The sequence below is a fragment of the Canis lupus genome, chromosome 2 (genome assembly GCF_011100685.1).
Source record: "Canis lupus familiaris isolate Mischka breed German Shepherd chromosome 2, alternate assembly UU_Cfam_GSD_1.0, whole genome shotgun sequence".
Taxonomy (NCBI): Eukaryota; Metazoa; Chordata; class Mammalia; order Carnivora; family Canidae; genus Canis; species Canis lupus.
Genome location: NC_049223.1, coordinates 40,271,058 through 40,296,306, shown reverse-complemented (window position 1 = coordinate 40,296,306; position 25,249 = coordinate 40,271,058). Strand labels below are relative to the sequence as shown.

The 25,249-nt window shown below is 41.4% G+C and overlaps 1 protein-coding gene across 16 annotated transcripts in view; it reads left to right on the top strand.

Moving 5' to 3' along the window:
• PPP2R2B (protein phosphatase 2 regulatory subunit Bbeta) overlaps positions 1–25,249 on the top strand; it is a 439,907-nt gene that overhangs the window by 313,845 nt on the left and 100,813 nt on the right. For all 16 annotated transcript variants that reach the window (XM_038530532.1, XM_038530535.1, XM_038530529.1 and 13 more), the window contains 2 exons: positions 20,414–20,511; positions 23,395–23,560. In XM_038530532.1, coding sequence (XP_038386460.1) covers positions 20,414–20,511; positions 23,395–23,560 — 264 coding nt within the window. The remainder of the gene's footprint in view (positions 1–20,413; positions 20,512–23,394; positions 23,561–25,249) is intronic.

Below are 25,249 nucleotides of genomic sequence, written 5' to 3'. Positions count from 1 at the left end.
AGAAAGTAATAAAAATGAACAATTTGGATAAGACAGCATGATTTTAAGCAAAGAGGTGGGAGCAAGTGACAAGAGTTTGGGGACCATTGTGATGCTCAGGGCATGTATTTTGGTACAATAAGTTTGAACAAGGAAGTTGACAAGTGGCCCATGAGTGAAGAACCTTGAACTCTGGAGCAAAGAGGTCCAAATATTACACTGTCAACACAATGAGCTTTTAAGGGATGTTTATTGATACTAAAGTATTAATTAATTATAGTGCATTGTTTACTCATGTTTTGCTCGAAGATTTTTACATACCTATACACCCCTGTCACCATTACCAAGATCAAGATATAGGAGACTTTTGGGGCCCTATGCCCCTTCTGACTGAACTCCTCCCTGCCCCCGAGATATCACTGTCTGACTCCCATGTAAGTGTTCAAGGGAAGTAATGAAAAGGCCAATGACATAGTGGAGAGTAACAACCAGAATAATGATGTCTCTGATGTAGCATGGAGTGTGAAGGTGAGAGATTTCAAAGAGGGAGCGCAGCCAGGAGGACGTTATAAGGTTCACATACCCCCTATCCACCCATGTTGGACATGTATTGGGCACCTACTGTGTACCATACCCTTACACTGGGGCTACCACAGTAACTAGCATACACTCTCTCGGTGAGAAGACCAACAAACAGAGAAACAGTTACTTTCCCTTGTAGCAAGTGCTGAAATAGGAAGAAGTACCAGCTGCACTTAAAATGGGCACCTAACCCAGAAGAGTAAAGTCAAAGAGGCCTTCCCAGAGGAAGAGATGCCCTCCCTGAGGCTTAAGGACAAACAGAGGTGAGCCAGACCAAGGCAGGGATTGAGATGGATATGGGTCCAAGCAGAGAAGGAGTATCTATAAAGGAACAAAGAAGACAAATGGCCATATTGAAGTAGAGGCTTGGGCAGAGCAGAATGGTTGGAGACAAGGGGCTTTGCAAGTGAGAGAAGTAGCCAGACTTCGTAAATGATACTCTGTCACAGGAGCCATGCCACACCAGGTCTTTTCAACACCAGGATATAATCCTGGCAACCCAATGGCACAGCATATAATCCTGGCAACCCAATGGCACAATGTCTTTTCTTTGTAATATTTCAGATGCTTAGTATGGCATGCCTTCTCATTGTTGCTTTTTTTGTAAGCAGCTCACCTGGTTGTCCGTCATTTCTCTTTGAAGCTGAGCCAGAAAAACCAGCCAGGCAATGAAACTTCCAGCATCTTTCACCTCCCTCTTGAAGATGAAGCAACTTTTCTTAGATTGTTTTTACATTCTTTATCTCCTTTTTTCTGGAGTGGTCTAGGCTATGCTGATTTTCCAGGCCACCTGTCTGCCCTGACTTGTCCAGCAGGTTTCCTTGCACAGCCTTGAGCAAGCAGGGGGTTCAAACTACCCCTTTTCCTCTTGACCATGAGCAGGTGACTCAGTAGGCAGAATGTGGCCTTCGTAGCCCTGAGTTACTGACTCTCCTGACCTGGATAAGTTAATGTTTCTGGGCCACAGCTTCCCTGTTTGGAAATAGTAATACCACCATATATAATGCCAGTGAGTAAAATATAATACAGCAAATCCCTAGGCAGTGTCTAACACATAGTAGTATAGATCCTCCAAAAATGTTATGCAGATACAGTAATGCGAAGTGGTTTAGAGACAGCCTATGTTTGAGGCCCTGCCAAAGGATGCTGGGTTACTCTGGGCAAATCACACACACTCCCATGCCTCAGTACTCTTATCTGTAAAATGGGGGTCATAATGACATCCACCTCATGGTTTTATTGTGAGGGTTAAATGAGTTAATGCATTTAAAGTGCTTCATATAGTATCTGGTGTATATGTTTGTGTATGTGTGTGTATATTTGTCTATATATCCCCTATTAGTAGTGTTGATATTAATCTTCATAATCGTTATTTTCTATAGTACTTGGTCATATCTGTGAAAATCAGAGAACAATGTTTGCTTACCTTGTAGGGTTGCTGCCAAAAGCAGCTAAGGAGGAGGTGTAGTGGCTCAGTGCCAGACACAGTGGGCCCCCGATCATGTTTGTTGAATGAATGAGAGCAAAGTGCTTCTCTCTAAATGTTTTCTATAAATGTTTCATCTTAATGATCAGTGGGGGCCTCCTCATGAAAAGAAGTGCCAAAGGGGTTCACAGGGTGACAGTCTGGGCTCGGGCCTGGTAGATTCTGATTATGTCAAACAAAATAGATTCAGATCAGTCTATTTGGCGCCATTGAAACTGTGCCAGAGAGTAGCAAATTGTGATTTCACGTTGGGGGAATGCCAGCATCCAGATTTACAAATCAAAGCAAACCTACCTATTTCTAGTACCTTCTCTCTCCCCTCAATGGGCGTTGCTTATGTCTGAAAGAGCTTCTGGATGTTTCACAAAATCAGGCCCCAGATGTTTGAAAGACTTTAGCAGACAAGGTAATCAATCCATTTGGTGGCCAGATGCTGTCTGAAAATTTTCCTGCTACAGCACTGTGAGTTTCTAAATTCATTAGAAACATAAATTAATTAAATCTAATCAACAGTGGGTGATGCAGAAGATTAAACAGTGAAAAACAAATACATTTCCAACTAGGTCATATTAGATGCAGAGAAAAACACTCCACTTTGGAGGTGAAAATCAGATTAACCCTTTGTGTGGTTCTCAAAAAAACCTTGGCCAAATCTGAGACCCCAGGTGAGCCTATGGTTGTTCCCACATAAGTCCGCCCTAGTGGGTTCAGTGATTTCTCAAGAAATAAGCTGTTTCTCTAAATTAGAAGAGTTCTGGAGTGGTCTTACTTTGTTATGCATTAATAGAGGGAAAATCTCCACCATACTTTTATCATGAAAGCCTCTGGAAGTTCTGCAAGGCATATGCACTGTGCATATAACAGTATTTCCCAAAAGCAAAACCACACCTAAATTTTAAAACAGAGTGAAGCATCCTTCTATATTCCACACTAGAATAAGTTACCTGAGTTCAGTGTTCTTGTTTATCTGTGGTGAATCCCCAATATCTAGGATAGTTTCTGGCACATAGTAGATGCTCTGTAAATATGTGTTGAATGAATTGTGGATGAACTAGTTTCAATATAGATATCTGAGTTAGAGATTTCCCAGATGAGTCCTCAAGATGTAAGATAAAGTGTGAGCTATTTCCCAAAAGTATTTCAACTTTTTTCACCCATGGATCAGAATCTTGAGGGACTGATAACCCATAAGGTATATTTTAGAAAACTCGGCTCTAAAGCATTATTGTATAGCACCCCCTAACCTTTGTCCCATATCTTTTACCCTCAGTCTAAATGGAACTAGAGAAGACTCAGGGTGAGTAAATTGTGAATTTATGGGGCCAGCTTTTGGATGGGAGGCTGTTCTTCAAGGATGTGCTCAGCTCCATGAAGAGGCCAGACTTTAGCTGTGGAATTGACTCATTCTACACTATGGTTTGCCTCTGTAGACAAATGGCCAGACTATGTGGACAAATGCATTCCTTCCTTATGTGCAGCCTTGTGGAGGTATCCATTTCCAGAGGATATGAGCAAGCACCCAAGACCAGCGGCTGCTAACTCAGATGCCTACAGAGGCAATAACATCAAAAATGAAGGTAGAGAGGTAGAGAGCAACCTTAGGAGGACAAAGGGGAGCTGACATTTGGCTTCAAGGTTGGGGAACAGTAGGGAGTGGTCAGTTCAAGCCCTTGCGCCCTTCTAAATGAGGCAGCCATTTCCCAGCCCAGGCCCAGAGTGGCTGTGTGGGAATACCAGTCCAGTGGTACCCAACCATTAATTTCTAAAGAAATTGAAAATCTGCATTGTTTATACACAACTTCATAATTTCTAAATGTAAGCATCCCGTTCCAAAGATTGGAGATCTTCATGTGGACTAACATTGCAATGTCAAATAAAACAATCCTGCTGGCCAGATATGATGGTACACTGTAGGTGGTGGTCTCTGGACTATTTGTTCCTATGATACAGAGTGTGGGGCCTTGCTCTGCCTCTCTGGCATCCATATGGAGAAACAACCCATTATCCTATTTATCCAATGCCTATGGCATGCTAAGCATCACGCTCAGCTCCTTACTTTCCTTAGTTAGTGCTCGTAACACTCTACCAAAGTGGTACCAGTATAATTTTATTTTACATATAATAAAACTGAGATTCAGAGAATTCAGGTAACTTGTTCAAAAGCACATCTGTTATAAGTGGCAGAGCTGAATGGGTTCTCTCTGACCTCTAAAGTGATGTTGTCTACCATTCATTGTATTACTTTTGGGCAAAACATTATTCTAATTCTTATTTACTGCTATGCATGTCGAGCACCATGCTAAGTGCCTTGCATAAATTTACTCATTTCAGTGTTGGTATAATACCACCCCCATTTTACAGATTAGGGTAACTGATGGGGAGAAAGAAGTTAAGACTTCTGCCCATAATAAGCACTGGATATTATATAAGACTGATAAATCACTAACCTCTACCTCTGAAACCAGTAATACATTCCATGTTAATGAATTGAATTTAATTTTTTTAAATACCATAAACTGAAGAAAAAAAAGAAAAGAATTATTGACCAGCGATGCTGGAATTAAAACCGGAGCTAGGAGACTGCCATTGACTCCTTTATAGAATTGCTTCGCAAAACCACGCCCCAGATTAGGCACACAGAAGGTGCTCAGCAAATAGTTTTCCATTGACACCAAGCCCCATTTTCAGCTGTGTACACTCTAGGGATCCTGAGCCTAAGGGTGGGGTTGGCGCCTCTGGGTAGCCTGCTCTTTCACCCGTTATTTCTTGTGACTCACCAGAACCTGGCCCTCTAGCAACCTTCACTGTGTCACTTTGCTAACTCCAGACATGCAGAGCAAGGACGGACAGGTCCTAGAAACTGGCTCAGCCACTAGGGAACTGTCTAATCCAGAAAGCCCTTCTCAGCAATTGGGCAATCCAACTCAAACTGCGTGTTTGACTGAAATAGTTCACTAGGTCAGACTTCTTGGCATAGAAAGCTCTTCCCACCCAGTCTCTGGTGTTCTGTTCTCTTTCTTCCTGAAAATTGAACAGGGTGGAGACTGGTTTAGACAGGGCTAGAATTTAAGAATCAGAGGGTGTGTATACATTTTATAATGTGTGAGTTTTCATATGTGATTCCCTCAGGAGAATAAGGCAAATGTAGATCTTAAAGAGAATGAGGGAAGTTTAGTTGGTTTTTAAATTTTCATGATGGTACAGGTGTGCTACACCCAATTTGACTGAAAACCAAATGTGTGCATGGTGTGTGTGTGCATATGTGCAAGAACAATATTGGAGAATATGAACCCAAGTGATAACCCAGGTAATAACCGTTAACAAATATTCTAGAAAACCTTACTTTCATTGAACATTGATCATGTATGAAAGATGGGGCTGTGGGCCAGGAATAGCAGGTGAAAAAATCCGTTGTAATCCCTGCCCTGGTAGACTTGCAGTCTTAGAGGGGAGACTGAGATTAACAATAAACACTCACAAATCTACAATGAAGAATTCTGGTAGATGCTTTAAAGGGAAAGAATAGGGTAGTATAGAGCAGTGTAGAGTGACTCTGACACAGGCTGTCAGAAAAGGTTTGTCTCAGTAAGTGCTGGTTAAGCTGAAATTTAAAAAATTAATAAATGTTAGCCAAGGGAAAGGGAGGAGGGAGAGAATAACTCGGGCAGAGAGAGTAGTGTGTTTGTAGAGCCTAGAGTGGGAGGAAGCATGGCATTTATAAGATGTTGAAAGCAAACTGGCTAGGCCAGAATGTAGGGAGATAGCGGGTCAGGGAGATGATTTAAGATGAGGTTTCAGTGGCAGGAAAAGGCCAGTTCCCAATGTTACCTTAGTGATAAATTACCAAAAGGTTGTATTTTCCAAAGGTTTTCTTCATATGGCTTCTGGTAACATTTTGCTTGGGTGAAGATTTGAGATTGTGGACAGTGTTAAGTCTGTAGCTTCGGTGTTTAATGGTTTTATTTCTTCTATGTCCTGATAAAATATTGATGTTTAATTTCTTCCAATGGACTTTGCGGGAAATGTCTAATGCATGACAATCTAGGCTAAGAACCTGCTGTGGCGTGTGTTGGATAGAAAGGAATTTTGCTACTGCATTTAACAGTTACTGCCTCTTTTGTTCCCTATGCTTTTCCATAACTCTCCAAAGGCAATAACTTAGGTTGTTGGAATCAGTATTTGAAATGTCCCCCAAAGTAGAGTACTTAGAGACATGGAAATATGTTCCTATTTCCACTTCTCTACATCTGCTGTGCTTGGAGGAAGTACTTCTGACTCTGAGATACCAATAAAGATGTTATCTATTGTTATCCTAATAGATAGGATTCTGTCTTCAGGGAACTTACCATCTAGTTAAAGAAACATCACACACACACACACACACACAGGATACTGAAGCATTCTCTTAATATTTATACCATAATCCAGCATGAGTCAGGCCCAATAAGAAGATGCTAAATTAGTGAAGTTTTATATGGAATTTATCGGCAGAGCCAAAGATGAGTAAAATAGGACTTGTGCCCTTGATGAAATATGTTTCATTAAGGAATTAGAGCAAGTACATTCTCAGTTATGTAGCTATATAAGTACACGTGAGTAGTCCAGAGAGTTGGGGAACTGTGTGGAGGAAGGGATTATGTTCCAATCAGGGGAGCTCATGGAAGACTTCATGGAGTAGGTGACATTTGAGTTGACCTTGAAGGATTCAGGTGTTCATTTTTTCATTTGGCTACTAAACACACTTTTTGCAAACCTCCTGAGTGCCAGTCCCTAGACTGTGTCCCTAGGCTAAAATAGTGAATAAGATCTTGGCCTCAGGGGCATACATGTCAGCAGGCACAAGTAATGGAAAAAAACATTTTAGGAAACATGAAATTGCCTCACAGTTGGTCAGCACAGACTATATCTGCATAGGGTCCAAGAGTTAAAGTAGCTCAAGTGCCAGGTGGGTGACAAGGAGGACAGAAGGTAAATGGAAAAGTTAAGGCTGAACCCAGAAGATCCACTCTGCCATGTTAAGAAATAAAGCCTATAAGTAACTATGAGTGAAAGATGAAGAAAGGATTAGGAAAAAAATTAATGACAGACAAATGGGAGTGGGGACAAGAAATAATAGAATGCAGAGGGAAAAGAAAAGGACCCAAAAGGCAGGTTGCAAGCATGGGCTCTCAAACTCCCTATTAAGCCTTCCAGACATTTCAGTTCCTGAGCCATTTCCCCATCTGAAAAATGGAAGAAGGGACTGAAATCATAGAGTCCAAGTGACACCTAAATGATACCGTGTAAAGCACAAAGCACAGATCCTGGCCAAAGTTGGTGTTCGATAAATGAGCCTGATAATATAGATTGAGGAAGAGAAGGCCTCTAGGGTCTAGGGTGAAGGATCTAGTCCAATGCCTGGCACGCAGTAGGCCAGCTCAGTAAATAGTTGCTTCAAAGAAAAACTGGAATATTTTTGTGGTATTTTTGTGAGACTGAACTATCTTGAGGCCAGGCGAATAGCTAGTTAATTTCAGCGAATCTTTTGCATGACAGTTGCCATCCTCTCCCTGTAGCCTCGCTGTAGTAAAAGAATGTTCAGCTAGAAAAGTTTTCCACTGAAGACTGACTTCCTGGCAGGAAGATCTACAAATCACTTGGAAAGTTCCTGGCACCATCACCTGTGTCTGGCTATTTGCAAAGTGTCTATAAATCTTCCACAGGGCCAGATGAGAGTGTGGGTTTTTTCTTTCCCCTCTGACAGACTTGTTTCTTTCTATGTGATATTAGGAATGATGGTGAAAGTTACCCAAGAAAGGCCATAAAGAGGTCAGGCTATCCATGTGGGAGTGATCTTGTAGTAGATCTAGCATTTTAAAGTGTCTGCAGGTGAGCAGCCTTCCATCCCTTTGGCAGACAGAAGATAATGGACCTAGAGCTCCATAGTAGCAGAAGGAATACATTTCTTTCTGCTGCTGAATTTGAAAGAAAAGAGAAGGAGGGAGGGAGGGAAAACGCAAAAGAGAGAAAGGGAAGGAAGGAAAAAGAGGGAAAGAGGAGAGGAAGACAAGCAGGAAGGAAAGAAGAAACAAAAAGGAAATCAAGAGGTTTTTCTTTGATTCAAGGTGGTCACATGGGCATCTGATGGGTTGGTTTGTGGGAGAAATTCTTGTAGTACTAAATGCTTTGAAAATCCTATTAAGTCTTTTATGAAGATAGGGTTTCCATAGCATTTTTCTTTCTGACCATCTTTTGGCTGTGGGTAGGAATTGAACCTGGGCAGATCGGATTTTACCTCTCACTGGTGGACCATTCCTGGGCACTGGCTTGTTTACTCATGCTTGCTTTCATTCATTCATACAGTAGTTCCACCTTAATCTCTTCTTCACCCTTCATTTTTCCTTAGCTGCTGAAATTTTCTCATTAGCCTATGTACATGCTGCTGTGTGTCTATGATTAAAAAAAAAAAAAAAAAAAAAAAAAAAAGCTCTGTTGATCTGACTTCCCTTACCATCCCCTGCTTCATTTCTTTGGTAGGCTTCTCAATCAAAACTCCTTGAAGAGAAGTATCCACAGTCACTCTCTCCCATCTTCCTCCTCCTATTTACTCTGAAACCCACTCTCTGCTTCCACAAAACTACTTCTGCTGAACCACAGAAATTGTACTTGATGAAGTCAATAGTGACTTCCATGGTTCAAATCCAAAGGTCAGTTGAAGGCTTTTACCTTGCCTATCAGCAGTGTTTGGTGTGATTGATCACCCTCTTCTCTGCAATTCACTGGCTTTTGGGACACTCGGCTTCTTTTATTTTCCTCCTATCTCACTGACTGCTCCTTCTTCCCTTTTCTTGATTCTTCTCCCAACCTTTCAGATGTTGGGTGTGCCCCCAAAGTTCAGCCCTTGGCTTTCCTCTTGTTTAATAGACTCCCTGAGATTTCATCCAATCCCATGACTTTAAATATCATCTGAGATACTATTAAACTCCCAAGTTTATATCCTCAACTCAGACCCCTCTTGAATTCTAAACTCTGATATCTATCTCTACGTATAAACCCCTCATACTCCACATGCCAGAAACTTTTACTATCTGGTCTTCCTCCAGAATGCCTGCTTCACCCACCAACTTCCCATTCAATGAAGGCACCAACTTCCCATCTCAATGAAGGCAACTCCCTCATGTCAGATGCCGAGGGCAGAAACCTTGGTATCATCCTGAATCCTTTATTTCATACCCCATAACCAGCCCATCTGCACTTCCTGTCAAGGTGACTCAGTCTACTCCAGAATCTGTTTACGGTTCTCCACCTTCACTGCCAGCCTTGGTCGAAGCCACCCTCACCTCTCACTGAGATTATCTCAATACCCTTCCTGATGCTCCTTCAGCCCTCTGCAGTCTGTCCCCAGTGATACTTGTAACACGTCAGGCCATCCCACTCCTCTACTCAGTCCCCTCCAATGGCCTCTGATTCCATTTTTTCTCACTTTTTCAAAATCAGTGGTGAGAGGAACATAACACAGAATTTACCATTGAACCATTTTTATGTATACAGTTCAGTGGTATTAAGTACATTCACATTGTTGTGCCCATTTTACTTTTAGCAAAGACCAAAGTGCTTGCTATGGTCTACAAGGCTCTATATTATCTGAATTTCTCATTTGTATGACCTCATTTTTCCCTTATTTGCATGGCTCTGGCTACACAGGTTTGCTGACACATGCATCTTTCTCTCTTAGGGTCTTCTCACTGTCTGTTCCCTGTCTGAAGGACTCTTCCTTCAGATACCCACATGGTGATCTCCCTCACCTCTTTCAAGTTGGCTCAGTGGGGCCTATTTGAAATCACCCTATTTCAAATCTAAACCTCCCACCTACCTCCAGAACTCTTTTGATGATTATTTTTTCTCTACAAGTAGAATGTAGGTGCTGTGAGGAAAACTGCTTTATCTTTTATTAACAGATGTATACCTTCAATTCCTAGAGTAGTGTTCAACACCTAATAGATGTGGTCACTGAATATAATATTTTTTGAGTGAAAAATGGAATTATGAATAAATCTATCAACATGTAGTAGTTGTAAGACTTTTCTACATTTTATATTTTTTGTTGGTTTCTAAACTGCCATATGAACATGATATCAAATATAATGGATTTTTTAAATATCCAGTTTTCAGCGGATATAAAAAAGCAGTAGGGATATACATTAGTGTTTTTGCCTGATGCATATTTATTAAAGTTTGGGTCATGCTGGTGATGGAAATCAACACTTGTTTATGCTATCTTTCGCTGTTTACCTACTATGTATAAAGTACTGTATTCAGTGTTATAAAACATTATCCAAAAGAGGAGGGAGGAGCAGAGGGAGAAGGAGAGAGAATCTTAAGCAGGTTCCATGTCCAGCAGAGATCCCAAAGTGGGGCTGAGTCTCACAACCCTGAGATTATGACCTGAGCCGAAATCAAGAGTCAGACACTTAACCGACTGACCCAGCCAAGTGCCCGGGGTGTAATATTCTTTCTAAGATTTTATTTTTAAGTAATATATACACCCAACATGGGACTCAGACTTACAACCTCAAGATCAAAAGTTGTCTGCTCCACCAACCGAGCTAGGCAGTCACCTGGAGAGTAAATATTTTTTAATAGTCTTCAAAACGCCACAACTCCTGGCCAGAGAGAGAGAGAGAGAGAGAGAGAGAGAGACAGGAGAATGTAGGGAAAGAGGGGAAGAGGAGAGGAAAAGAGAGAAAGAGAAATACTGACTCATAGAATTGTAAATGACACATTTGGTTCCAATACTTTCTATTTTCTTTGCTAAAACCATTGAAGAACCATCATTGCATAATACCTTGTAAAATGTTAGCATCTTTCTTGTGTGTGACATAGAAATGTCATGTTTTGGAGGGGGGAAATCCAGCTCTTGTCCTACTACATTCCTCTTTCATTCTTTAAGTCCATCTAGATTTTAGCTCACAGAAGTATTGATTATTCAATTTGTTCTTTAGAAAAAAATAGATTTCTTGAATACAGGCATATGGATGACATGTGAGTTACCTTAAGTTTTATTAGTAACTTCCTTTTGCCTTCTAGGTCAACTGTGGAGTTCTTACTCGCTGGCTCAAAGAGTAAGAACTGTAAAGTTCTTACTCTATGGCTCAAAAACGCCCTTCCATTATAGGGTGTTTGAACAATTCTTCTCCAACATTTTTTTCTTTTTACCATATACCTATTTACCACTGCTTCCCAGTCCTGTAGACTGAAAGCTTCTTGAAGGCAAAGACCAAGAGTGTTTTGTTTATAGAATATACCTGGCACCCAGTCCAGTGATGTGCACATAGTAGGTGTTCACTAAGTAGATTCCTTGCATTTCAGACCTGTTTGCTCCAAATCTGTTTTGAGGGTGTCATTGCTACCTCCATGCCCTCTCCTGGTACCCTCTCTTCACTAACCCATTTGGTGTTTTCTCTTCCTGTGATTCATAGGACCCTTATATCCCTGCCAATATGACAAAGGCTTTGTAGGCTTTTTGGTGTTTATTGATCAATCTACATGGTTCTAAAGTCATAAAATACTCATTCCAAAATAAGAATATCCCTCACACCCCTTAAAATGTGTTTCTTACATTCATCCAGCAAAAATGTTTTGTTTGTTGATACTCTGTTTAGGGTTATTCTCTTTATGGTGGCCCACTTTGGTGTTGATTCTCTTTGTCTGCTGTTCAGTGATTGATTAAAGAAAAATTTGAGAAGCATCCATCATGTATTAAGACATTAAGCTTGGCACCAAAGCTTCAATGATGAATATGTTCTTTATGGAGTTTACAATTCAGAGAGTGATAAATGCATTTAAAATGGTTCTATCACTGTTGTAAGCACTAAATGGTAAGTGGTCTGTTAGGAAGCAGAAGTATGGGGAGCAGTAGAGGTGCCAAGTAAGAGAGGATCTCCTGGTTTTGGGAGAACACATACAAGGCTTCCCTAAATAAGTGAAATTAGATCCAACACATAAACAGGGGATGTTTAGCTCCCATAAGGCAGGTGCATATCTTCTGACTTCAGAGCCTCTGGCTCTGGTCAAAATTTTTGACCAAAGACATGCCTAATGAACTCCACATTGTGTTATGTTTGGGTGGCACAAGGCCTGCCCGAAAGCTCCTATGGAGACCCACAGATGTGATGAATTTCCTCACTTTAGACCCAGAGTCCCACTAACTTTGGGGTCCATGCTAGATGACCCATGTTATATAGATAATAAATCTGAATGATGGACAGAGTTGGCATTGCCTAAGCAGTTAATTACTCCTCTGCTTTCTGAAAGAGGGGGTGACAGATGGTAGTAGATACCTTGACAGCAGATTCCACTATAAACCATGCAGGCTTGTATGCAAGTCTGGACTGCTACCAATTTCCCACTGGATTTTTCTGTATTTGGAGGACTTAGAATTTTTAAAATGACTTTGCCCCAGGTTTTGCCCCCACGACAGGAATGTTCTTTCTTCTCAGCTTCTTTGTGGTAAGAACTTGTATTAAATGAAAGGCAGTCTCCATCAACCCACATGTCTTGGGTCGTCCCAGACCCGGCTAGTGCTGGGGATTTGGTCAGTGTGAGGAAGCTGTGTGCATTTTAGTAGGAACAGTATGGCATTCATTACTCACTGGCTTCCCACCATCTGGATTTTCACAGCTCAGGAAGCATGGTAGGCTCCCTAGACTTAGTGAAAGAACCTGGCTCCTAAGGAGAACATGGCTCAGTCTCTCTGAAATCATAATTTTATAATGGACACCATAAGTTGGAGGTAGGGGATGCTTCTATCCCAGTAAGCTGCTTTCATATTTGAATGGTGGAACAATACCATTTCCACACGGAGAAAGATGGGGAAACAAACCACCTCAATGCTGGGAACTAAGCAAGTATGAAGGAACACTGATCATGTGATAAAGTGACATGAAAAGTGTATGAGAGTTTAAGCACAGATGTTGCAAGACAAAGAACCATTTTTTTCCCAGTTCAACTTGTATTGATAGTCTAGCCCTGTGCATAATGTATGAAGAGAATAAAGACAGAAAGACATGTTTATTATGTATGCATTTAGATACAAATAACAGAAAATCTAGTGAGCAGTGGTTTAAACCCCTTGGTATCTATTGTTTAACAAGTTCAGACTCTTGTAGGCTTTTGCAATTCAGTGATGTCACCAAGGACATTGTCCCTTTCTTCCATCTGTCATATTCAGTATCATGGCTTGTCACCTCATGTCAGATGATGGCTGCCACAGCCTCACCAGTTGTGGCCACATAAAATCAAATGCAAAAGCAGTGGTATGGGGGGCAGTGCCTGGGTGGCTCAGTCAGTTGAGCATCCAACTTTTGGGTTTGGCTCAGGTCATGATGTCGGGGTCATGATATTAAGCCTCACATCCCATGTCAGGGCTCCATGCTCTGTGGGGAGTCTGCTTGAGATTGTCTCTCTCCCTCTGCCCCTACCCCTGCTCACTCATGTACTCTTTCTCTCTCTCTCTCTCTTTCTCAAAATAAATAAATACAATCTTTAAAAAAATAGTATTATGCAAGGAGTATGTAAGTGTAGCCAAAAAGTTGCTCCTCACTTGATTCCTTCCTTTAATTCAGGGAGGAAAACTTGTTCCCAGAATCTCTGCCTCCTTGCTCCCCAGCAGACCTTCCTGTGTGCCTCACAAGCCATGTTTCAGTCACATGGCCATCCCTAGATACAAGGGAGGCTGGGAAGCAAGAATCTGGATTTTTCAGCCTCTATAGTGGGAGACAGGCAAAGAAGAAAAGCACCAGGTGGGAGCTGCTAACTGAGAGTATCTGTCACAAGACATTACTTGCCCTTAGTATGCTTGGTCTACACCGGCAGGCTGACATTGAAACAGTGCCCACTTTCCAGCACTGGGCTTGCAATTACATAGGAAGCAGCAGTTGTGATAAGTTCTTGGGAATTGGGACTATTGGACCCTTCCACCTGCTTTCTTTCGTATAGGAGGAATACCAGTGCCAGATTGAAGTTAAAACCAATATGCACAGAATTAATTACATTCAAATGAAAGGAAAAGGATTCAGTATCTAAATACCAGACAATGGTTGGGTGACAAAGGAATCAAGTCTGGATCAGTCAGAGAGTGTCTATTACACACAGAAGGTTAGGATAGCAAGCACATGGCATGTGTACTGGCCATTGCCATACCCATGCTGGACATAACCAGTTGATCTCAGCACCTTCCCACCAAGCCCAGCATGATATCAGAATCCTTCTCACTGGGAAGCTCTTGCCAATAAACAAAATTCGTGAACAAAATTAGATCCACTTGTTTTCACTGCTCAGTGCTTGATATTTACTACTGCTGTCACTTAGAACTGAGCTCCAGGAATGTGAGAAATAGTACTGAGTTACAAAGCTAATGCTACTACTGAACTAAGGGCTGAAACATAGTCCTGTTTCATTACCAAGAAAACTTTGAATTCACAGGCAGAAAACTTAATGCATAAACCTACTTTGTGATGCAGGCTAACAAAGGCATATTGATGAGTTTAGTTTCCGGCCACTCTAAAAGCAGAATTTTAAATAGTGATACTATCTAAACAGTGAGATTAAAAAATAAAACCTTTGACTCTCACTAGTGAGAAATGAGCATTGGTTCCCACTTGAGCCATTTCTATAGAAGCCAGCAGTATTAAGCCTCTGTACCTTCACAGTGGTTTTGACATTTGGAAACTGTTCTATATCATGGTGGTGGTAGTGGATACACCTCTATACCCACTGATCCAAACCCATAAAACTGTATGGCACAAAGAGTGAATTTTACTATCTGGGAACTTAAAATTTAATTTAAAAATAATTTTTAAAAGATTTATTTATTTATTCATAAGAGACAGAGTAAGAGAGGGAGAGACATAGGCAGAGGGAAAAGCAGGCTCCCTGCAGGGAGCCCGATGCAGAACTTGATCCCAGATCCCAGGATCATGCCCTCAACTGAAGGCAGATGCTCAACCGCTGAACCACCAAGCTTCCCTAAAAAGAAATTGTTTAAAACGTCTATAGAATCGCTGAGATAAATGCTAAAATCTTGTATTCAGTTTGAAAACCAATTAAAATTGCTTACAAGTTAAAAATTATTCAAGATTGATGGTCCTGATTTAAAAAAAAATTAGAAAATCCTGAAAAACTTAGAAAACGAACTAGGGGTGGTAGAAGGGGAGGAGGGCGGGGGGTGGGAGTGAATGGGTGACGGGCACTGGGGGTTATTCTGTATGTTAGTAAATTAAACACCAATAAAAAATAAATTAAAAAAAAAAAAAGAAAAAGGCTATAAGAAAAGTTAAATCATTAACATCCTACACTAGAACATCATTTTGGACTCTAACAACAGACTTAGGCCTTTGACTATTTGCCTGTGTGTGTGTATTTATAGGAGTTAATTATTATTTTCCAGGGAGTCAGATTATAAGAGAAATTTCATTTTATATTTTAAGCACCATCTTGGTATTAATGAAAGTTTTTATTGAATAAATGAAAGTGTATATTGCTTTACCAGTTAAAAGTATATTTTTAAATGAGAATACCTTTTAAAAATTGCAGTCATTGCACACCTACTGTTTTATTGCCCAATTTTGTTTGAATTTTACAACATATTAAAATTTTTCAACAACTAGGCCATTTGACACAATCCCAGTAGCAGAACTTGGGCATATCTTATTGGCCATAACCAGACTTCATTTTATCCCCCTATTTTGAGATGGAAAATATACTGTAACACACTATTTCATTTATCAAAACTTACCAGAGGAAACCTCTTCTGAGAAAATGGATGCTGACTTTGGGCCGTGAACCAGAACCTGAGAAGGAGGCCACCGTTTTCTGTAGATGGAGGGAGTAATTTTAATTCCTGCTGAGAATCTGTCTTCCCTGTTTATTTAATGAGCCACAAAAGCATTGCCAATCTAGCTACAAGCCCCTATGCAGTGACCACAAAGGATACACATGCTGCCCCCTGCCCCTCACCACGTAGCGCAGGACCCATTGCCGATTAAAGCACTTCAGCCTGCAAGTGACCTCTCAAATCACTCTCAACACAAATTTTCCATCAACTACCTGTATTCCACTGTGGCACCTGTTTTCTGTCCTGGCTGGCCACATCCTCATCCTCATCCTCACAAAAGACGCAGACAACTCTGCCTAGAGCCCATCTTACCATCTGGAAGAAAGCCAAGAATTGAGTGAGCAGAACTGGCCAGCTGATATAAGCAGAGTAAATGACTTTATAGTATTATCTCCCAAATGTTTCATAGATGAAAGATAAAACATTTAATGGGCTTTGAAGGCTAAATTGCATTACCTTCTCATTTGAATCCCTATGATTGATGCAGAGAGGCCAGTGCTCCTGACCTGGTCAGTAAGACCTTGTCCCACCAGAGGATCTGGGTTTAGGTCCTCTCCAGGTTTAAACTGAGCCATCATTTGATTGAAACAGTCACCGTGCTCTTTGGGTTGTCCATCGCCTAATCGTTGTGCTCAGCCCAGGCATTGTGTAGGCTCCAGCCTAGTGTGGTACAGTGAGAGACGAGGGCATGTGCTGGCGGTTCCCTCCATTTCTTCAACCTAATCACAGGCATTTAAAGGCCACATCAATTTCTATTATTCAGGTAAATGGAGACTTTATGTATGAATTTACTAGTTTGGAACCTTTGTAAGATGCAGAGATTGATTTTAGAAAAGAAACACTCAGTCTTGGCAGTGCCTATTGAACTAGAAATGGGGTTACCAGGCCACCATCTTGTGGAAATTAAATCAGCACAAATAAATGTGGAACAGGGCAAACATCATACCTCCCAGGGTTTCCTTTTAAAAAATCACGTTAACTACATTTGACCTCCGTAACTGTTTTTGGCCTCTGGTCTTTGTTTTTAGTCAAAGACAGGCACTTTATCTACATCTCTCTGGAACAGAGGGAAAAAGCTCCAGTTTACAGCTTTTTATATAATAATATGACTGGGCTCGGCATTTGATAAAATGAGTTGTCACATACACATATCATTTAAAGGTGAAAGTTATGTTGAACTTGATGAATTTACTTCTTTTGGCCATGATCTCAGATGAAGTTTTTGTTTCAGGCTTACTAGTTGATTATTATCACTGCGTCCTCTCTATACTCAACCAGAGTTATTTTGTCCTGAGCAGCATGGGTTTTCTGACTTCAGTTGCTCTACCGAGAGCCCATTGCAAACCAGATTATTTGCATCAGAAGTTTGAGTGTCCTTAAATTGGAATGTAGGGTGATTCATGAGGTTTGCATCAATTATTAAACAGTCATAGATGAAGATCTGGAGAGGTGGATGGGGCCCTACAGTATTCTGGTTACACCTACTGGCTTAGCAGTGATAAATGAGTCAGGAAACATGAAGGTTCAAAACAGGTATTAACTCGAGCTGCAGTGGCCTGTGCTCTGAAGGGAGGTAGACAATAGCTGGATATAAACAACCTAGTATACAGACCAGCCCACTGGCAGGATTAAAACAAAACTAAGGACCTGGCAAGAAGACTAAAGAATTTGAGAATCCTGCTGTGCCAATCACCTTTTCCTCTTACAAGGTTCTTGAGGGAGGCATAGCACAAATAACTGTAACACCTAGAAAATAAATGGGTCATGTTTATTAGCTGGGGCCATGCCTGGATCCCTCATAACGCAGAGTTTGAGTAACACCAGCTTGGATCAGGTGGCTCAGCTGTGAGCTGGAGTCCGACCTTGTTTTGACCTGTGCATCTCTGAAAGGGAGAGTGAAGACGTTTTCTCAGGGAGTCTGGGCAAAAAGACAAATGTGTATGTCATCCCTGGAGAGTGAATTTTGTTTCTGTTGGTGTGATGTTTTCTTGGAAACTGAGTCGGAGACTGACTTTGGAAAATGGTGCTTAATTCTTCCTTCTGATTCCTAACTTCAGTAACAGGGAAGGCCCATCTTTTAGTTCCCAGTGCACCTTCTAGAACTCTGGAGTCTGTGTCAACATTGCTTCTAAGAGGAAGGGTCAAATGTAGTTAACGTGATTTTTTAAAAGGAAGGGTGCAGTTAGGCTGGTTGTTGACCTAAAGACATCCTAAACGTGACTCTGGTAACCTGTCCACCAGAGAGAGGGGGTCCTCCCCACCGCTCCCCCTTTGTTCCCCACCACTCTTTCCTTCAGGAGGTATTTATAACTTTAATAGTTTGAGAGCTTCCGCCTCCTACTGAGGTACCTGACAGAAGCTGCCACGTCCACTTTAGGTTGCACGCAAGTCAGGAAGCTTCGTGGATAACCCCATTGTCAACCCCTCACTGAAAGGCCAGAATTAGTAATAAGTGTTAGAAGTGTATCCTAGTGCTCAAGTGCTTTTCCCAGGGCATCCTGAGGCAGCTGCAAACCCTGCACAGCCGCCTTCTCTCCTCTTTACATGAAAGTGCTTTGCTAAGATACATAAACTCTAACAAAGGAAAGTGGCGTCATAATTCACTTGAGGTGCTGGCTTCTCAGCCTTGCTGGGCTTGCTTACTCCTCAGTGAACACTCATTCTAGAAATGAGCTTCCAAACTTACATCAGGAACCAAGGAACCGCCCAGCTTCAATTGGCTTTCCTTAAAAGTCGTATTCATTTGGAGGAATCTTCCTGAGTGGACAGACTAGATCTCTAGTTGAGATCATCCGTAAGGAATGGGGTGGCCTTTCCTGAAGAAAGACTCGATAGACCAGATGTCACAAACTCATGACTCCCAAACACATTCTACCCACAGGCGAGTTTGTTTTTTTGTTTGTTTTTTTTTAATGTCATGGCTTGGGGGAGTAAAATAGTTGACAATATTATAAAATTCAGAGATTTTGCATAAAATCTGGATTTCCAGCTTCTTGTTAAAAAAAAAAAAATCTAGCAGCACGTGAAATATTTCATATCCACAAGTAGCCACTTCCCCTTAAGAGGAAGCTTTCTCCTTCACCTGGTTTACTTTGGGCCATGATGCCTCATGGCTCCACAGGGCTTTGAATTTGCTACCACTGGAGTCAGACACCCAAGAAGCCAAAACAGGAAATCATGAATTGTTCTTTTAAATGCTCCCTACTTGAGAGTGGCCTTGGCTTGTCCTTAGTCTTTTTACTTCTGCAAAGAGAATGACTATCGAAGTGTTTTTGTATGTAGAACGGCACTGTTCCCTGCAAAGTGGAGAATTTTACACTACTTACCTGAATAAATCAGGCATACAAAGAAAATCCTGAAATGATGATATTAAAGTGAGATTTGAGATTTGAATTTTTCAGGGGTAATTGCCTTCGTTTTCCACCTCACTGTCTCCCCTTTGCTTTCCTCACCTGGACATAATCTTCAGAATGTTCCTCTGTCAAAGGCCATAGTCATAATTCCCCTGCCTCTTGTTTTTTTTGTTGTTGTTGTTGTTTTGTTTTGTTTTTAAAAAACTCATTTGTACTCTGGGTAGCAATTGTTGGAGCCCTGCAGGGAAATAATTGCAGAGGAATTAACCTCTGACATTTTTCTAAAAATAGCCCTAATAAATCCAATCATAGGTAATTTACCTGTCCGTGTTGCTCCAGGGTAACCAGGGTTGAAGAAAGACCTGGCAGGCTGGCATTCCTTCAGCAATTATCAGTGATCTGAGTTCCTGGCGCCTGTGTATTTTCTTCATTCTGAAATAACAGAGTACAAATTGCCCTCTCCCCTCTGACCTCGTGACCCGGTTCTCAACATCTTGCTCCTGGGGTTGGAGTAAGGCCATGCTCTTCCAGATGGGGGTGTTGGGCTCACCGGGGAAGAGGGAGCCTGGGTCAACCTGGAGTATTTGTGGTCAGGCTGAGTTTCTGCCTCCTAGCATCCCAGTGGTACCTTCCTGTTGCATCCCCACATCTGAGCTTCAAGCACCCCCAGCCCTGGTGCTTCACAGTCTTCAGCCTGCTTTCAAAAGGCCACAACTGAAACCTGTTTGGGGAAGTTTCTCTGTGTAGAAGGAAGGAGGAGGCCCAAGGCCCCGGGTGGGTAAAAGGTCCCCGGTTGGTAAAAATTCTTAAAAATCAAAAGCAAGAAGCAAACATTGCCATTTCCTGGGGGCATTAAGGAAAGGCGTTTTCTTTTGCCCCAAACAAATGGGTCTGTATGTGCTTCTCCTTTTGTCATCCCAGATGTTCCAAGAGCCCATGCTGCCGTGTGGGCATCTAGGAAATTGCCTTTCTCAAACGCCACTCCTCGTGGCACTTAAAATATGGAGCATCAAATTCTTATAAATTCCACTGCAGAGACAAAGCCCAGAGCCCTTCAGTGTACAGAAAAGTATATCTATTATCTATCGTTTCAAAGTAAGTGTGCAGTTACTTTAATTGCCTTTGTCTTCTCCTTTTCAGCTGACATTATCTCTACGGTAGAATTCAACCACACGGGAGAATTACTAGCGACAGGGGACAAGGGGGGTCGGGTTGTAATATTTCAACGAGAGCAGGAGGTAAGTGGCAGTGAATGCAAAATGCCCATTTTCTTCTCTTTTTAAAGGAGGCCTCCTACTGTTCCTTAATCCTCATGTGTCGCCCTTAACCTTGCCTCTTTGCTGCTTTGCTCGCAAGCTAAAAACTGCCAAAAAGTCATTAACATCAACAGTTCCACATTCAGGCTCATTGAAAGCACCCGATGCTAGAGCCTAATCTTTCCAAACCTGGGTGTTGCACATTCAAAATGACCTCACTTCCCATCCGACCTGCAAAACACCATGGGTGCTGCTGAGCAGAGAACTCCTTTTTGACTGGGATTTCTTTTCCAGCCTTTGAAACGAAGTCTCCAGATTTCAGGTGCTCCTGCAGAATATGTAGGAGGGGGAAAAGATAGCTCTTTGCCAACAGATATGAAAAGGACACCTTGGGTCAGTGGAGAAGAAAGGGACAGTTCACCCTACCAAAGGGGGTGAGAACCCACAAAATAACATCTCAGCCATGCATGTGGCGTGCACTTTACTGTAGGAGTCATCACGGTCCCTGGAGCTCAGTGCTGTGTGCGTTCGGAGCAGGAGTTCCAACTTCCAGTGAATTGAATCTCAGAAAAGCCCATTTCCTCCTGAGACTTGGGTTCCACTAGGAATTGTTTCTCTTTTTCATATAAATTGAGTTTTTGGTGCCTGCTTCTGTTTTGTCAGAATGGAATTACAACCCAATCTGATTTCCTTGGCCTCCCCTGGCATGGTTCTGGGGCTTCCAGCAGGCCGGTGTGTGTTCTAGGACCTCTCCCATCTGTTACCGCCTGCCTCTGAGATTCACCAGGCCCAGTGCAGGGGGAGGCCCAGTGCAGGAGGAAGGTTTCGCAAGAGACTTCCCTAGCAATTTAAAGCCTGCTTTGTGCCTCAAAGCCATTTATGTTCCACCTTCCCTCAAAAAAAGGAAAGCCTCATTTAGAGGTGATATATTTGGTAATTGCACATTATTTGCAATTAATTTCTATAAGGGCATCGTGATCCCTCGGGGTTCCGTAGAAATTCAAGTGTTCAGCATTAAATCAGGCACCCGGCCTATTCCATTGGCCCTGGAAACACGAAAATGTGGTTGGCAAGTAGGAACTAATAGCTCTTCGTGACCTGGAATTTTTCCTGCTTTTCCAGAGCTGCTTAGTGCTAATTGGTCTGGCACATACTACACACACTTGACAGTCTGATTTGGATGGTAGCAAATCAACACACATAAATTTATTGTTAAGGTGGACTGGCTGTCTCTGTAGTAAGCAGGATATTAGCATTAAAAGTCCTTTGAAAACTGATTTTCAAACCTTCTTCCATTAAAAAAAAAAATCTAATTAGGTTCATAGTGATGATAAAGAAGAACCAGAGCAACTATTTAACATAAATTACCCAAGGCAGCATGTTGCCGGTCATATTCTATATCATGATTTCCATTAGCTATTTATGGATTTCACCTATTTAATTGACTGAACTATTTGGGAAGCCTGAGTCAGTAGCAGAAGGAAAGGGCACACGTTTTTCCAAAGGAGGAGGGTGGTTTTGTTCAATAAAATATAGACATGGAGGTTGGTAGCATACAGTTGAGTGTTCCGCTTTGCGGCAAGGCTTCGGGTTGGAATGAACGCGAAGCCTGAGAAAGCCATAGGACAACGTCTAGGGTCAGGCCCACTGCCAACTTGTGTGAGTGGCTTCTCAGGAGGCACACTCTGGGAGAATTTGCTCGTAGACCCTCAGCACCCTTGCAAACACACCCCACACTGGCCATCAGCACCATCACCCGTCAAATGGAATAAATGGAGACTTGGGTTTGAATGTTCAATATCCATCCAGGAATATGATTGTGTATTTCTAATTGAGACTTTTCTTTAGAGTCAAGTTTCTATGACAAATGTGTGGTAAGACCTGAATTTGAATTTGTATGCGGTTTTCCAAAGCCTGAATCTGGAAGCGCTTGGTAATAATGTCCTGTAACACCTGCAATAAAAGCTCCCCCCCCCTTTTTTTTTCCTTCTCATCTTTCCCTCACACCCTCTTTGTTCTCCTTTCCACCCTCTTCTTACCCTTGTGCCCTTCTGCAGATCCTATCCTCTTTCATTCTCCCATCTTTTGCGTAGTTCCTGTGGTTCCACGCTATGCATAACCGGAGCTGAGGGGAAGCCAGAGGTAGAGTCTGACAGTCCTCCAGGGACTCCTGTGGCATCTCTGTGCCAATGTCTGTTTTGTCTCTTGTGCCACAAGAAAATGGGGAAGGGAGAGATCGGATGCCCAAATCTGTGTATAAGCTGTGTGACCTTGGAGAGGTCATTTTAATACCTCTGAACCTCTTTGGTCCATTTCCCTGCACTGCTTACCTCTCAGAGGTTCTGTGAGGATCCAGTGTGATTTTAAAAGGCCAGCAAAAGGTATAGATATCATTACTTTGGAGTCTTTGTGAGGGATTAATATAGGTCAGTGTGGATGTGGCTGTGGGATGGCTCCCTCCTAAGGGTGTCTGAGACCTCTATTAGGATGTAGAAAGAAAATATTAGAACTTCTCTTTATATGCATTTTTAAATCGTGTCCTATTTTGACATCTATTTCTATGTGTATTTTGTACCTGCTATATATTAGTGCAGAAGTTCATGCATATAATTTATAAATAAATAGATGTATATTGGAGGTGCCAGTTATGACCAACAGGGATGCACAATCAAATGCTGGGGAGGCCAGTAAGGTAAGATCAACTAGTTGCCATGGGTCTGCCCTCATTCTACACTGACGTGGCCTGACCAGCCCACCCAAGGGACTCTAATGCTGGAAAAAAAGAAAAAAGGAATTGGTGAATTTGCAGTTGGCTTATATGATTTCATTTCTTTTGTGTGTGTGTTTTTTTTTCCCTTCCTACAGAGTAAAAATCAGGTTCATCGTAGGGGTGAATACAATGTTTACAGCACATTCCAGAGCCATGAACCCGAGTTCGATTACCTGAAGAGTTTAGAAATAGAAGAAAAAATCAATAAAATAAGATGGCTCCCTCAGCAGAATGCAGCCTACTTCCTTCTGTCTACTAATGGTACGTGGAGGTGACTTTGCCTGTTTGGTAATTGCAGAGATACAATCAGCAAACCATGTATTTCCATCTCTCTTGAGCTCACTTTTTGAGCTGTTGAAAAACTTTCAAACAGTATATGCAAGATGCCTACCAGAGTTCTCAGCACAGGGTATCCCCTCAGCACATAGCAATTATCCTTTTTAAAAATAATGGATTTATGACCAAATTATGTGAGACCCATTGTCCGTAGTTTTTGACTAGTGCAGATTATTTCCAGGTGTTTTTAGAATCTGACTTCCTTTCTTAAGATTGACTAAATGTTATTCTGGGAATACAGTTCAGACAATTCAACATGCCATCCCTGTGAGTTGGGCATACTGAATCAAAATTATTAGTTCCTGGATGTATTTGGGGGTTCGTAAAGGAAATGGCTGTGTCTCTCTTACACCATCAAGTTCTTGGCCGGGAGCACAGGTCAAGAAGACAGGGGGACCTACCAAAGAATAGACCAAAAAGTGATTTCTTTCTCTCTGGGTCCTTCCGTCCTCTTCTTATACCATTTGTTATTATAGGGGAAGTTGATAGAAATAGGTCAGAGAGAGAGGACATTAGGGGTTGAACAGAGAGCCAAATTCCGTATTTGTTTGGTAAACTTTCATGCAGTGAAATGACCTACCCTAAAGGTTCATAATACCCTTGCTGAAAGAAGCCATCTATGCTCAGAACAATTCAGAGTAAAATCACATACTAAAGGGTGCTAATTGAATAGCATAACAATTCAGAGGATTAGTGTATAAAAATTGAAAACCCGCTACCAAGCTGGAGAGCACTTCATTTCATCCCACATGTGAGTCTGCCTCAGAGGGATATACATTTAATATAAGTCAAGAAGGCAGGAATTTGCTTTTTACCTATGCCCAGCACTGACAAGGCCATGCTCACATGTATATAATATGATCAGATATATATTAACGTTTTTAAAGACAGGAAGCACACAGAAAGATTTATGATTAATTTTGGACCATGCATGTTGAATGTCTTGTAGATTTTGTTCCTTTTATCATTTTTTACTTGCTAAGCTTTTACAGTGAGTATTATGTTAATCTTCTGAAAAGAAGGGGAAAAGTTTTTAAAGCATATGAACTAAAACTCCCTTGATGACAAAGCCAGTGTACAAACTTGAACATGGGCACTTCTGAAATAGCCAGTTTAGGGTTATTCAAGCATGGCTTATCGCAACATGACCAGATCTCCACTCCTCTGTTTTTTAAGATTCTCAGTAATTTGATTGTTTCTCAGAACTGTATGTATTGTTCACTTTACTTTTTTCAGCTCAGATTTCTTGAAAGCCAGACCACATGCATGTTTTTCCTTCTTCTTCTTCTTTTTGTTTTTTTTCGTTTTGCTGTTGAAGTTTTACTCAAAAGCCCTGTGTATCCAACGCTTTAGAATAAAAGAGACTTCTGATGATGTTGACTTAATCATTTCAGGCAGTAAAAGTGTCTGATTATCGTCTATGGCTAACTTACTTTATATTACAAAATTTACCCTATTGATTATTACTATAAAACCCAAAGACTTATTAAGTGCTTTGTGGGGGGGATGGGATGGCAATCATTGAAATGCAATGAAGATTAATTATATAGCATAATGTTCTGTTAATTGAGTTTTTAAATAGTTTTTTGATTAACAAGGATATTATCTTCCCAT